General features: G+C 39.5%; 2 protein-coding genes across 4 annotated transcripts in view; one reads left to right on the forward strand and one right to left on the reverse strand.

Annotated features, from left to right (window-relative positions):
• Nucleotides 1-3,143, reverse strand: part of ube3c (ubiquitin protein ligase E3C) — a 30,429-nt gene extending 27,286 nt beyond the window's left edge. Inside the window, exons 1-6 of one of the 3 annotated variants that reach the window (XM_030780399.1) lie at nucleotides 3,060-3,143; nucleotides 1,482-1,616; nucleotides 1,185-1,238; nucleotides 1,012-1,086; nucleotides 607-753; nucleotides 19-134 (exon numbers count right to left, since the gene is read on the reverse strand). In XM_030780399.1, coding sequence (XP_030636259.1) covers nucleotides 19-134; nucleotides 607-753; nucleotides 1,012-1,086; nucleotides 1,185-1,238; nucleotides 1,482-1,547 — 458 coding nt within the window. In that variant the 5' untranslated portion in view covers nucleotides 1,548-1,616; nucleotides 3,060-3,143. The remainder of the gene's footprint in view (nucleotides 1-18; nucleotides 135-606; nucleotides 754-1,011; nucleotides 1,087-1,184; nucleotides 1,239-1,481; nucleotides 1,617-3,059) is intronic. The other 2 variants (XM_030780400.1, XM_030780398.1) reach the window with 2 other exon arrangements.
• Nucleotides 3,144-9,827: 6,684 nt separating this feature from the next.
• mnx1 (motor neuron and pancreas homeobox 1) lies at nucleotides 9,828-12,105 on the forward strand. Its single transcript, XM_030780822.1, has 3 exons — nucleotides 9,828-10,320; nucleotides 11,401-11,561; nucleotides 11,821-12,105. Exons 1-3 carry the CDS (start codon nucleotides 9,828-9,830, stop codon nucleotides 12,103-12,105), a joined length of 939 nt encoding a protein of 312 aa, XP_030636682.1.
• Nucleotides 12,106-15,059: the final 2,954 nt, after the last annotated feature.

Below are 15,059 nucleotides of genomic sequence, written 5' to 3' on the forward strand. Positions count from 1 at the left end.
GAAGCAATTCCAGCGTACCTGCAGCAGCTAGCCAGCAACCTCTTGACCTGGAACAGGCAGGTTTGGCTGTCGGGTCCAGCCAGCAACTTAACAAACTGAGCATGGTGCTTGACCAAATTCTGACACATCCAGACCTATAATGACAATAACAATTTAGCATTCATAAAACCACTGTAAGCAAACAAGTGATAGTTTACAGCTGATTCTATTTTAAGCTTTAGCTGAGGTTCTCTGTACGAGAATTTGTAAACTGGAGCCAAAATTCCTTCTTCTATTGTCTTGAAAAGAAACTTCTTTCGTTGAAACTGTTTGGACCTGGATGCAGGTCTCGCTAATCAAGCTAAGCACATTCTCAACCCTTCCTGCGGTCAAGAATAAATGAGAAGCATTTTAGCTGACATCACTACCAATGATCAAATTGCACACTGCAGTACTTGAACGTATCACAGTCCAAAAACTGAACCATGCCCATTCTAGACACCATAGCTATGGTTCCATTCTTTCAGTGTTCAGCTTCAGCTGTAACAAGCCCTACACTTAAATGTGCTCTTATTTGTGAGAGCAAAGAACCCAAGAGTCCAGTTAAAGAAAGCAGGCAGTCTTTACCAGTCTATGCATGTCTTCGCTCTGGCGGTAGAAGAAGAGAAGTTGGCGTACTAAGAGTCCGAGGGTGGCACTGTCTGCGAGTTGTGGGGCACCACCCGCCTGTGCCTGACACACACAGTGGTCAAAGAGACCCCTCTGAACAGCATACTGCACAACCGTCCCAAAAAATAGGTGGCGGGGGGGGGGAGAGAAAGGTGGTTTAATAGTTAATAGTCAGAAAAACAATAATGTGAACTTACTTGGTGGTAAATGAGCTTAACTGAAAATTTTTAAAAAATATACGGTGCAACCAGTGAATAAAAAAAAAAAAAAAAAACTATGACAGCTTTCATTACGCAGCAGTTACCATGGTATTCTCTGGTGGATCCTTTGAAAAGAAACCAGTAAAGGGGCATGTGTACGTACTTGCTTTTTCCTGTCTAAGTATCCTCTTATATACGACTGAATGATAATTGCATTTTTCAATCTTCTCCTCTCATCCTGAAAAATAAAAAACATATACCAGTTATATCTGCCTCAACAGTTATTTTCTAAACCATTTTTTGTGGGGAAAAAAAGAGAAGATTTCTTATGTTTACCTCTCTTTTTCTTCTCTCCTCTTGTGTGCGATGAAGGAGAGATGCTTTTTCCTCCTGCAAAAAAGACAGGCATAACCAATTTGCAACACATAACCAAACATCTAATCATACTGTTTATACGACGCCCAGACAATTGGCAGTGAAACTGAATGACAGAGCCACAGTGGAATCCAAAAATCACAAACAACTATGATGGAGGTAACCACAAGTTCTTGTTCTGTGACTTAACTCTCTGAAGTTTATATTCCCAAGATTGTATGTTATGAAGAGGCTGGTACTCCCTCAAAAAGGTCTTACCTTTTTACTTGCTCCTCCCAGGGAGACCTTGGGTCGTGTCTTGAAATCTCCTTCAAAGCTGAACATGGTTAGACTTGTCCCATTGATTAACCACTTGTCACAATACCCTGCCTTCTGTGGAACCAAAAGCACTTACTGTTTGCAGGAAAAAAATTATGGAAAAAATACTGTCATTCAATTTGTCTTGCAGTAGCATTGTAAAACCTCAAGTTGTCTCTTATATGATACAGAAACTGGACTTTCCTGAAATGTAGGGCTTTGCAAAAAAAAAATTAAAATTAAAACTGTGATACTGTGTTCTCATTAAGAAAACTGTCAGATTACATGCCATAAAAACAAGTGCATGAGCTTAGTCTTAAATTTGAATGCAACTGCTTAACCTGTCACGCAACCTTTTAGACACCCGGCACACCTCAGCGTACATCTGCAACAAGTGCTTTAATATTCGGTACACTAATGTCAGTGACTTCACCACTGAGAGTGAGAGCTACAGCAAGTCTTGGCTGACACAGCTTGTAATTTTAGCATATCATTTAGTTTATTAATTAAATAGCGCGACGTTTGACGTGGACATTCTTTTGATAGGCTCGCCAGAATAACTGTCCATTAATCATGCTAGGTCATGCTTACACCACTCGGAGGGCGAGCACTGCTGTCCAGTTTACACAGTTATGTAACAACAGGTCAATTGGTTAAGCTAATCTGCTAAAAATAAGTTACACATCTGCTTGTCCCTACTAGATACTGATATACTGGGTTCTCAGTGTTTACAAGCAAGCTATTTTGAATCATGACATACCGGTGACATTATCTATTACACGCGTGTGTTTACATCTTGCTAGCCTTTTAGCTTGCCATCGTTTGTGTCTTGCGAACGTTGGTTGCGTGGGAAGCGAAACAGCAACAGTGACTTAACGAACCCCTGAAATGTGCTAGGTTTAGAAACAAGACTAACGCTATGTCTTGAACTCATAGAGTTCAGATAATTATGCAGTCCAACACCACAATGCGAGACAGTATCATGTCCGGGGCTAACCAGCTAATCCAAGAGCTGAGCACCATTCAATTACCAACTCGATGGGTGCTGGTACCAGCACAGCAAGTATGATGGAAAGGGAAATAAAACAATCCAACTTCCTCTATTTACTGTAAATGTACTGTGCGTACTAAATGGGTTAGTACGTGAGTTCAGTCTTTTTTCTAAAGTATAACGACGTTTCATTTCTTTCACCCATTTATTCCAACAGCTATTCAGAAGAAGTTGCTAGCCACTTGGCTACAACGTTATAGATTAGCTAATGACTCAGCAGCAGCAAGTAAACACGGTGTGTTGTTTACATACGAATAAACAGCACACCCAGAAGTCTCGATTCTAAAATATGACAACTTTACCAACTGAGCATCAACGAGGATGATGTTTAGGGTTCTTCTCTCGTGTGGCTAACTCGTTAGCTTCAAAGCTAGCTTCCTAACTTCAGGGACATGTACGTTCTGAACGTTACTCTAACATCGGTGACAGTAATGTTTGAATATTTCCCCCATGGAATCCGCTTAATAAATAAACATAAATTCTTTTACCTGGGATTACTGATTGATCAACCGAACTGAAAGCGATTATGGAAATTCAGAAAACTGAAACAAAAAAATCCCGTCTCTTTCTTTTGCTTAAGCTATCAGAAACATAACACATATTATGTTCCACCTACCTATGAAACCTTTAAAATGTGATTGGCTACCGTTTTCCTTGCTGACACGCCATTTGCTGAGAGATGGTCAGTGAACTATGTCTCGCAAATACTTCCTGGTTTACCTCAATTTCCACCGAAAGTACGGGGACTTTCTAAAGCCAAGCATAGTACATGAGTTGGATGAACAGTAGTGGATTGGAACTCACCAGTTAGTATTTGTGCTTACCTGAACATTACTGGAATGCTAAACAGTCGGTTCAGCATAAGTCTGAATTAGTAACACGACTTGTAAATAAATGTAACGAGCCAATGACACCGAGTAAAAAACTTATGCAAATATTATATAAATGTAAACATTGCATAATGCCTCCAGAGAGCCAGTTTGCAGAATTTCGAGAAGAGCCTGAAAAGCAATACTGGGATCTACTCAGCGGTGCATATACGTGAAGAGGGATTTATGAGCTATTAATTGATTTCTATCCTCCTTTTAAGTTCTAAAATGGTATAATGAGTCACTATAGCAACCCTCTTGGACATACTTAAGAACTTTAAAAAAAATATGACATTGCTTTCATCCACTCAAAAGGGCACTCATTTTGAGGGACGTCAAAAAGGGTCACACATCTGAGCCACTTCCTATGAGCAATTTGTCCCCATAATTCTTTGTTGGGACTGGTTAATTACTTAATTGTTTCATAAGTGGTCTTTCCTATACATTCTCCCCACACAGTTATCACGCTCAGTTGGGCCATCTGTAGTGAAATACTAGGCATACTGAATACAGCAACAATGTCAGTCTCTGAAGGAGTCACTTTCTTTCTTTCTTTCTTTCTTTCTTTCTTTCTTTCTTTCTTTCTTTTTCCATACTCTGACACATTTATGTCCCCAAATATTTCTGACTGTCACTGACAAATGATTGACTGGTATACAACAGATTACTGTTTGATCATTTGTGTCAATAATAGATGTGAATAATTACAGGGTAACATTCAACACATCAGTGATGTTACTAGCTACTACAGCAGATTAAGACATTCTGGATGTTGAAAACATTCTCAATTCTCTTTCAATTTGCTGGAAAGTTATACTGAGACACCTATATTCTATTACCCTCATAACTGTTTATTGGCATTGAATCCAGATTGACAATGAGTCGCAAACTAAGCATAAAAAACCTAACTGAATCAAGCTGATATCCACTGAATCAAAGCTATTGACTGAAGAAGACTGAACACTTGTAAATGAAGCTGCCTTTAAAGAGAAATTTAGATCAGGCACGCGAACATCACCTTTACAATAACCGTTAATGTATATTTCAAGATTTAAAAATGGAACCGTGACATTTTTTGTCAAGCGTTTGAAGGTAGCAAAATATTCTGAGTGCTTGTAGCGGGTTCAGTCGTCTTTTTGCGTGCTTGTCAAGCGCTGAGCGTTGAGAAATGACTAGATGGTTGGTGTTTCGAGCCCCGTCCAATCCATTTACTTGGGCCAAATGTGCTCCGGCAAAATGCATCAATATAATTTACTGCAGCCTCCAAGATGCCACACCATGCTTTGCATTTACATCTGAATAGTAGCGAGAGGTGAAGGAGGGGTAAGTTTTTGGGGGTGGGGGTGGGTTACTGGGGAGCAACCTCGAGTAGGGAAAAATTGATGGAGCGCATTTTCCAGGTACAAAAAGATAACACAAATGACCTCACATTTTTAATGTTTTAATTATGGTTGCATTACGTTTTGATGAATTATACCACATTCTGATGAGCAACAGGAAAAATCCCGGCTCTTAAATGACTCGGCATTTCAATTAAGATGATCAGATAATTATGAGTCTTAAAGTCAGACTTGCAAACTGGCAAAACACATTCACGTTCACAATGGTAACTACTGGATAACAATTAACAACCTAACTGTATCACACAACGTGATTACTTTAGAGAAAAGCACACTTACGAAGTTGAAGGCTTTGACAATATCAACAACTAATTTATGTTAATGTACTTGGTAGCAAATTAATTTATTAAGCAATTGTGAAATATTTTACTGTACAAAGAAATAATCTACATCAATTAAAAATAAAAAATTCTATGCATCTGTCATGATGCATTAATATCACTGTTTCTAACTTTGGTTCTTCAGGGCTCCTATAAGAAAAGTTGAAAGTTGACCAAGTGTGTTAAATTAATTAAAATTGTTGTTAAATCAGAATCAGGCATGCAAACGAAGGGACAATGTCCTAAAATTTTCAGCCCTAAGAAATGGATTTAAAAAATACGAATCCACATGAATTTAGTTTTAATGTTTGTTGACAAACTAATTTCAGTCTTCTTGCAATGTTTAGATGCAATACGAATAACATTTATTTTCTTGGCTCAGTTTCGCTTACAATTCCTTCACAACACTCAAATAAAATAAATCCTGTTAATAATAAACATGTTAAATAACCAGGATATTAATTCGACTAATGCAAGGCCACATTTGTCGAATGAGATGCGATGCTTTGCTCAGCTGAAAAAATCATTGTGACTTGGTCCTGAGTTAAGGTTTGTCTTGAAGTAATCGTGTTAATAAATGATGTGAGGTTTGCTTACGTACCCCTTTTGACAGGTATATAATGAATCAATTTGAACACCTGACTTTAAGGAGATTACCCTGACAACATGTGACGTCTTCAATCACTGTCTTGCGGCAGAGAGACAGCGGGCGGCATGGCGTTCCTCAGATGGCAGGTTCTTAAACGTAAAAATGTTAGTTTTCGCTAATTAAATCTACACTCCTCTTCTTCTTTGGAAAATTAGATAGCTGCAAAATAAATAGTTTAAAATGCCTATTTCAGAGACTTAACTATAAGTTATATGCTGAAGTTCAAGATTTAGAGAATATGTTAATATATAACGAATGAAATTAGGTTTGGCTTGTGCATTTATACATTAATTTCTCTAAATGAAAACGATATTATTCATGCTCTCAGCAAATTAGCTCTCAAGTCCAAGAAAGGGCGTTGAGGCATATGGTGCGTGTTTCAGAGAAATAGCTTCATATTCAGTTCACCAGTCCACAAAAATCAAATGCGGCTATTAGCGCTCGAATTTGATCTCTCTTAATAACTTTTAACGTCGGAGAGTATGGTCCTAGGTGCTTTACAGAAAGTAATCCTCCTTCGGTGAAACCGTCCTCTACAAATCAAACTGATAAAATGATTATGAGCCACAAATGTGTTCAAAAGCAGTCCTACACATTTCAAGACAGCGCCCATTTGTGCCAGTTTAATTGAAAGTATTTATTGCAATAAAAGAGACAGTGCAGGTCCCCTTAAATTGCCTTTTCATAATGAACGCATTTACCAAGGATAATTAATATATAAACTATTCCGATTTGTCAATTTGATTTGTATTTCAGTTAATTGTGAAAGTAATTACCGAGCAAATGAACAGCTTTGAGGAAAGCCCCGGGTTTCAGGGTCCGCTACAATCCCAGGGTGCAATATTAATTTTACCCTCTCCTGATGTGATGAAAAAAAGCCATAAATCTCCCTGATTGGTGCAGGCCAAAGTTAAACGGCTTCATATTTCACTGCTGCGGTAATAGAAATATTCATGTAGTCCCTTAATGAAATTAAACCAGTGAAAGGAACAAAGTGCTTAAATGCGTGGGGCTTAAAGACACAGAGGTTCTTTACTGGACAATGGAAGTAAACGTAAGGTAATTTCTGTGCAAAACACTAATTTAAAAGAGTGTTCACATTGCTCATTTTGTCTTCAAACGTCAAACACTTAAACCTGAAATTAATACATCGTCACAGGCTACGCATTCTCAAGTTGAATATAGGCTACTTAAAACAAGCACAAAACAAGAAATTAAATAAAATACAAAGTAACCTCAAAACTCCTTTAAGAACGGATGTATCAAAACTTTAAAATGGTTATTAAAATCAGGAGAAAATAAACATTTGTGGCAATAATGACGGCAGAGTATCAAAATCTAAACCTGGAGATTCACGAGACTGCATTTTGCAGCAGTACGTTAACACGCCAGATTCGAATCTTCTGCCAATAACTGTGTGTTTGATTAGTTCAATCAGGTGTGTGAGTGCTGAGTTAGAGCAAAAATTTGCAGTCTTGTGCCACTAGGACTTTTATCTGGTAGACGTTGATATATGCTATAGATCATTCCATTACAGTAGCAACTTATTATGTCGACGACGTAGCCATCAATCTCCGACTACTCAGCTATTATTCCTTAATCGGTCATGATATCATTCGGGTTCCCAATTAAATCCTGATCCTTTTGCTGAAACTGGCCCATGACTTGTTGATTTCCCCTGAGCAAATAAACGTCGACTGGCCGTCCCCGGAGAGTGGTTAGCTGATGAATTGAGGAAAACTAATCCGCTTTATTGGGAGACAGGTTAAGGGCAACAGGGTGTCAATAATTCTCGTTCTGACCTCTTCCTCCATTAGCTTAAAGAGGCTGATTAGAGCGCGAGACCCCGCCACGCGCGGCCCCCACTAGTTCCATTTTACGCGCTCAATTGCCTGAAGAAACACCATTTTAACAAATCTGCTTCATTCGATAGAGAGAGAGAGAGAGAGAGAGAGAGAGAGAGAGAGAGAGAGAGAGAGAGAGAGAGAGATGCCATATTTATCACTAAGGTTTATCACAATCTCATCTCCTAAATGTCACATGCCGACATCTTCACTTTTGATATCTCGACTCAGCCTCCTAATACTATTAGCTGTAAATTTTGAAAGCAATTGGAATCTGTGTGAAAATATGTCCCCATGATAAACTGCCACTTCCCCCAACGGCTCTTTACCGAAAACCATATATGATAATGCACTGGCCCATATGAAAAACGACCACATTGCAAAAGTGAACAGATCTTACCACCTCTTCTGAAATTTCAAGTTTTACGCTATTCGAAGTATGTTTTAAGTCCAAAAATGTGTTCTTACTGTGTTTTCTGCGTGTTATAGCCTGATGTATCAGAAAACACATAAAAGTCTCAATTTTTAAGAATCTCCTGGATTTATTTACGATCCAGTGGTTTTCAAAAATTCAGGGCTGCCCAGGTGAGGAGACACATCGGCAAAAGAACGCAAGGTTGTTACCATTCCAGGCATAGAGAAAAAGCTTCCAATATCTATAATGTTCATCTGATTTGCTCAGTATCGTTCTCATGTCAAGCGTCTAGTCACGGCTGGTGGCATATGGCTGGCTTTCCACTCGATTTCCCAGCTGACTTAGGTATATTTCCTGGTCATACAGCCATATTTCATTCACGACATGACTGATTTTCTATACAATGGCATACATCAACAAATTTATTCTCTTTTCCCTTTCTTCATCGTGTATATAGATTAACGGTTACTTCTTTTTATTCCAGAGCTCGCTGCTTTGCGCAACGCGGCGTCAGAGATGTTACGGCAGTGTAATTGTTATCTGGCTAACTACTGTACTGCCCGGGTCAATTTCAGAGATAACTACAACAGACATGGCTACTGTGTGTGTGTGTGTGTGAGAGAGAGAGAGAGAGAGAGAAGGAGAGAGAGAGAGAAGGAGAGAGAGAGAGGGAGTTGAAGCATGGAGAGTCAATTACATGCTTTTATTTCTACTGAGCAAAACACAACAAATAGCGTGCCTAAGGTTCGAAATTCCATAAACCATGTCCGCGTGCTAGTCCGCCTGCTCGGGCCGGGATAAGGGTGCGTTGTGGGTGGTCCCCTTGTAGCATTCACCTTTAAAGGCCAATACCTTTGAAGAACAGATGGGAAGAAAAGATGAGAGAGGTTGACTATCCTGCTAGATGAGGTTAATAATTATTAGAAACAATGAAATATTTGCCTTTTGGTCAGCAGAAATGCTTTATCTACAAACATGATATTTCCATTGTTTAAGAAAGAAAATTAGTAATTTTGGTAGACGTCACACAACAAAAAAACCGCAAGAGACCGAATAAGAAAGAAAGGAAGAAAGAAAGAAAGAAAGAAAGAAAGAAAGAAAGAAAGAAAGAAAGAAAGAAAGAAAGAAATGACACATCTACATTTGGTATCTCATTTTAAATAAAAAATGAAAATATATCATCTGACAAAAACAGCGAAGAGACACAAATACCTGCCAGTCAGTTCTAATAATCGTGTCTATTTGCTACTTCTCCAAATGTACATTTGCTACATATGCTGTTTTATTTGGAATGAAGGTGCTTTTGCTCGACACAGTGTACAATCCAAAAACAATTCATCTCATTTTAATTTTTAAAGCATTGGTTTGTCTTGACTTATAGAGGACAAACTCTTTATCTGTTAAACTATTTGACAGATAAACTAAAAAAAAAAAGATCAAAGATTAAATCGCTGCAAAAAAAAGGAAGCCACAATGTTAAACTCGACAGAACCACCATTTTCATTCAATATCCCACATGAGACAAATAAGGGGTAAATAGTGCCCACTGAACGCACTGTAAACACTGAAATCATTGACCAATAGGACAACCACCTGCATGACGTGAACAACCAATCCACAGTCGTATCCGCACGAAGTGACAAGTGGAGTTCACATCTTAGCCAAGATCATAAGTTTAAGAACTGGAGCTGCGACACTTCCGACAACCTTTTAGGTCTCAACCGTCACACATCTGAAATCTGAGCGCGCGCCGAGACAGATGGAAAAATCTAAAAACTTTCGCATCGATGCGCTTCTGGCTGTGGACCCACCAAAAGTGCAGACCTCGCCGCTCGCACTGGTTACCTCGCTGTCGTCCTCTTCCATATCGTCGTCCGGAAGTGTCCCAGCGTCGGAACTGAACACAAGCACCGAATCACTACGGACAGAGACCCCATCTCCACCCAGGATATCGTCGTGCGGCTTGATTCCCAAACCGGGATTCTTGAATTCCCCACACTCTGCGATAGTGGGATTACATCCACAGAGCAGCGCCGGCCTTCCCCCGCAGGCTCTCTACGGGCATCCGATGTACACTTACTCTGCGGCCGCGCTGGGTCAGCATCCTGCCTTATCATACTCCTATCCACACGGCTCCCACCACCATCACGCCAGCGACCCCCTCAAACTCACCGCCAGCACCTTTCAACTCGACCACTGGCTACGAGTTTCCACAGCTGGCATGATGCTTCCCAAAATGCCCGATTTTAACAGTGAGTGTTTTAAATGTCGCTGTTTTTCACTAAACATATTAGAGATTGAGGCTGTCTTCGGTCAGCACGACGTATTATGCCGTTTGGGATATGAATGTTAAAATGTTGAACATATTCCATTAAGGAACGAAGGTCATACCTGTATAAGGCCTGCGCGTATAGCAACCACTGAGAACATGCAGTCGCGCATTCTCTACCATCAAGCTCCTAAGTGAAGTTCTGTCTACGGTTCCTAAACATATTTTTAAGGTTTATATTTTATTATGTGACTTTAGACCCCTGTGTCTGCCGGAACTTTGCACCACTCATACTTGGCTAAGTCAAGAAGTTCTTTCATTGCATTGAGGGCAAGGGACCGAAGCGAACGAAGGGCTTTCAGAGAAGAGCTAAAATAGGCAGATAATGGACAGAGGGAAAGTGGCGGATGAGTGCGAAAACCACAACTCGCCAACTGTTTGCACTCGAGACACTGTCTCTCTGTTCCGCTGCTCTCCAGCAGATTTTCTCAAAATGGGGTCGCAAACAGTCTTCCGTCTCCCAACATATCAGACAGGCTGGAAATGTTACCAGATGTACTGACAATGGTGTGGTAAATTAAGCATGTGTGTGACCTAGCATTGCCAAAAAGTTTCCGTAAGAATTGTGTACAAGGCTAGGCCAGCAATTTTTGTTGTATTAGTGCGTGCCACGTGTAATATTAATTGATGTTTAGCATTCAGCAGGTTACAGTCGTTTAAGGGTTTTCCTCGGTCTTTTTGTGATATTTGTTAACGTCTTGCTTATTTATTCTTATACTTATTTTGAAACTATAACTGTTTTCTGAGAATGCTGTTGAACTATCATAAACCATAGCAGCCTTGTCGGAAAAGTAATCGGGAACTGTAATTTACTAAAGCGACCCAATCATATATTCACGTTTGGGTGTCGGACGTGTATAGTCTAATGAAATACATTTCATGTGGGTTGATTTGTAGGAGCACCTAAAACACATAAAACACAACAACAGCCGATTTTTTCCTCCGTCAACAAATACATTTATTAACTAATGAAAATATCGACCTTTTTATTTGTGTTTTGCAGCCCAAGCGCAGTCTAATTTACTCGGGAAATGCAGAAGGCCGAGGACCGCGTTCACAAGCCAACAGCTCTTGGAACTGGAGCATCAGTTTAAGCTGAATAAGTATCTATCACGACCCAAACGCTTCGAAGTGGCCACCTCCTTGATGCTGACCGAAACGCAGGTAACGCAACACCTTCACTCCAGTTTCTGCAATCTTTGCCCGCTGAATTAGCGTTTGATGTGTATAAAATGTTTATTCGAATATGCGTTTGATATGGTATAATTCTATCAATGGATTTACCGTGTAATTAACTGTCGCTAATTTACATTTCCTTCTGTTGACATTGCCGACGCACGAAGACTCATATAGCCTATGTTATGTAGGAGTATTTAACTTAACTGCTGAAGATGAAGACAGATAAAAAACTTTCTTTTTTCAGGTGAAAATATGGTTTCAGAACAGACGTATGAAATGGAAGCGCAGTAAGAAGGCTAAAGAGCAAGCAGCCCAGGAGGCCGAGAAACAGAAAGGTACCAAAAATCAGGACAAATCAGACGAACTCGATCAAACGGATTATCAAAAGGTAGAGTCGGTCAAAAGCAACAGAATACGGGACTTCAGGGATAGCGACGAAGAAGAAGGGGATCATTTCATGTACAATTCGTCCGATTGTTCCTCAGAAGACGAACGAACCCACACCAGCGACATCAGTCCGCAACCCTGAGGACACATCAAAGACCGAAAATGCGTATTTTAAAAATCCTTTGACTGCATAGAAAAATTTAAAAAAAAAAAACATCGACGATACTGCATGTTAACCATCTCATCCAGTGACTGTCAGTGCGGAAATCAAAGAACTACGCTGAGATATAGCGAAGAATAGTCTCCTCAAAGTTCAGGGAAACGAGTACGACAGAGCGAGGCCTGTTCACTGTGTAAAAAACACTACACATTATAACACAGTGGTGCAATAATGTTGTCAAACTCGGAAGAGGTATACAGTGAAGTCAACCTGGGTGTAGGCCTGTTACGAAGCATGTTTTTTAGACGTTACAGTTGTGTTACCTCAGGCCAATAGATTTTCGTTCAAATCAAGAATCATTCACAATGTGATGGTGTGCCGTCGAATCCTGTTCAATTTCCAGCTGTTCTTTTCGGGTAACCACTGCATTTTCCACTTAATTTCTGTACATTTATGTGCTTCTGCACAACCTGTCCACTGTCTGTTTACATGCAGAAATAGCTTATGTGATGTGTTTATTTTTGTATAATGTATTTATAAATGGCTCTACAAATGCATGGTAAATTATTGTTTAGCGTTACACGTGATGCAGACAATATCAAATAAATTCGTTTTTATAAAACGCTGGTTTTCCGCTTTATTTTAAATGGCGTATGACATGTAGACATTCAGAGCAGTTCTGGATATGTTTAGGTGCGGAATGCTAAATAAATTTCACAAACCATGCGGTGAGCAAAAAGAAATCTTCCATAAAAAAACGAAGTAGCGTAAGGGTATCCGGGACGACAATATCATTAAATTAAAGATAGCCTACTAAACAGAGAATACACTGAGAGAAAAAAAAATACAGCAGCTTGAATGTCAAAATTGGTTCAACCATATAAATCATTTAAAGAATAATATAGTTTTGAAGAAGGTGAACTGGCCTCAATTTCTGTTTAAATCTTTCCTCCCTGTTGGATCTAACGCGGTTTCCGTTGTTGCTGGACCGGCGGGGTAATGAGAATCGCTGTTTTTTATAGAGCTGGCGAATCCTTGCAAATGTGTGGGAGAGCAAATTGTATGGCCAACAGCGACAGAAAACATTTCGCACCATAACATCAATGGGCAAGCATTAATAAACCTTTGAAAGAAGACATATCAATCATCCGCGAGGCACACAGTTCAGCACTAGCCATGGTCTATTTTTATTTGTCTGAAACCATCCGCTTGTCATTCGATTCTTTCGCTTTAATGTCATTTAGCAATTGTGCAGAATGACCAGTTCCGCCGAGGTCGATGCTTTCTGTAAATAGCCTACTGGAAAACACTGACAATATAGTTTTCCTCCTACAGAAAAATATAAGACTATGTGTAAATTGTGAGTAGCCTACATTATTTGTGATGTCATGTCACACACACGAGGCCTTTCTACATAACATATCTTGGCACCAATATCGCTTTTTCATCAATTCTGTTACGAAACAGATAAAAGTGATATTAGCCCAGCCTCACAGTTTTACCCTAATCACATAAATATTAAGAAGTTCATGTAAAGCATATTTCGTTGAGGATATTGCTTTAAGCAATTAGATATGAGAAAAATTGCAACCTTTAGAGTCTGATGAAGAACCTGCGGTCTAAGTGGGACGTGAAAAGAAAATAATTAAGAAAAAAAGAAGGTAAAGTCGCTCAGTAGCCCACACTAGCAGCCTACTTATTTTAATGGGCTTTACGGCAATGTAACCGAGGTCAGTTTTACAGAAAGTGCATTTGCCTCTTTATTAATAACAGAAAGCATTATCAGGCCAATAAACGTAATGATCTATTCGGTCTTTGCCAAGAAACTCTCCCTCACATCAATTAGGCCACATTTAAATATAATCACCATCGCATGCTGTCCCGCCCTGGTCCCGGAGAACAATCCATTCACCCAATTCAGATGGCGATAGAGAGGTTCTGAAGGTCTTTTTTTAAGGGTACATGTATTCTAATTTTGCCCGTCGAATGCGTCTAAGAAGAGGTACAGACAACATTTCGGTGATTCTCCACTTCTCTCGTTTCCCTCTGTGATCCATTCGCTTTGCAAATTACATGTGGATTGTATGGTGACACGCACTGGCCCCAGCGCATCGCTGAAATAATGAAAATATTTATTACATTCGAGGGGATGCAAAAGTTTAAAAAATGGCTGATCTTTTTTTTTCTTTTTATCACATGGGGCAGTGATTATAAAGGTCTTTTTTACTGTGCACCTGAATTTTACTACTGACATTATGTAGACATAGCTAATTATTTACTGATACACAGAACTGCAGAGCTATAAACTCATTCGATTCTCCAAATAAAAATACAATGGGTAGCAGTTTTTTTGTTTGTTTGTTTTTGCTTTGTTTTGTTTTGTTTTGGTTTTTTTTTGCTCTTTAAACCGTTTCTGTGTTAGGTGCCGCAATGCCACACAGAAAATAACTGCAGATTTACAGAGCGAGACAGCTTGTTTGTGAGTCACTGTGGCAGGTAGCCTTTTAGCATACGGGGGCGAGTTAGCCATTACTGCTTCATTACCCGCAGCGCAGGTTTGCCCAGCTGTGAGAACACAAAGTGACGGTGTCATCTTTATCAGCGTTTGTATCAAAGTCCTTTACACAGAAAAGATTCTAATGAATGGGATTAAAGGGAGGAATGGAAAGTGTGGGGTCATGAGAGAGGGATCCCACAGCACTATCATAACGGGGGAGAAAAGAAACTCTCTCTCGTGAGTTTTGGTTCAAACTGCAAAACACGAACCAAACGGGCATAGCCTATACACTACTCACCCTGGAAGCCGCTGTCTGTTCACTAATAAACCAGAGATGTTCTTGTGCTAAACAGCTATCATATTTTTGTTTCTTTCACACTGACACTATCTGAGAACACATTTAATTGTTGATTACACTTTTGAGCTTAAACCCTTTCAA

Source organism: Chanos chanos, chromosome 7, assembly GCF_902362185.1.
Source record: "Chanos chanos chromosome 7, fChaCha1.1, whole genome shotgun sequence".
Taxonomy (NCBI): Eukaryota; Metazoa; Chordata; class Actinopteri; order Gonorynchiformes; family Chanidae; genus Chanos; species Chanos chanos.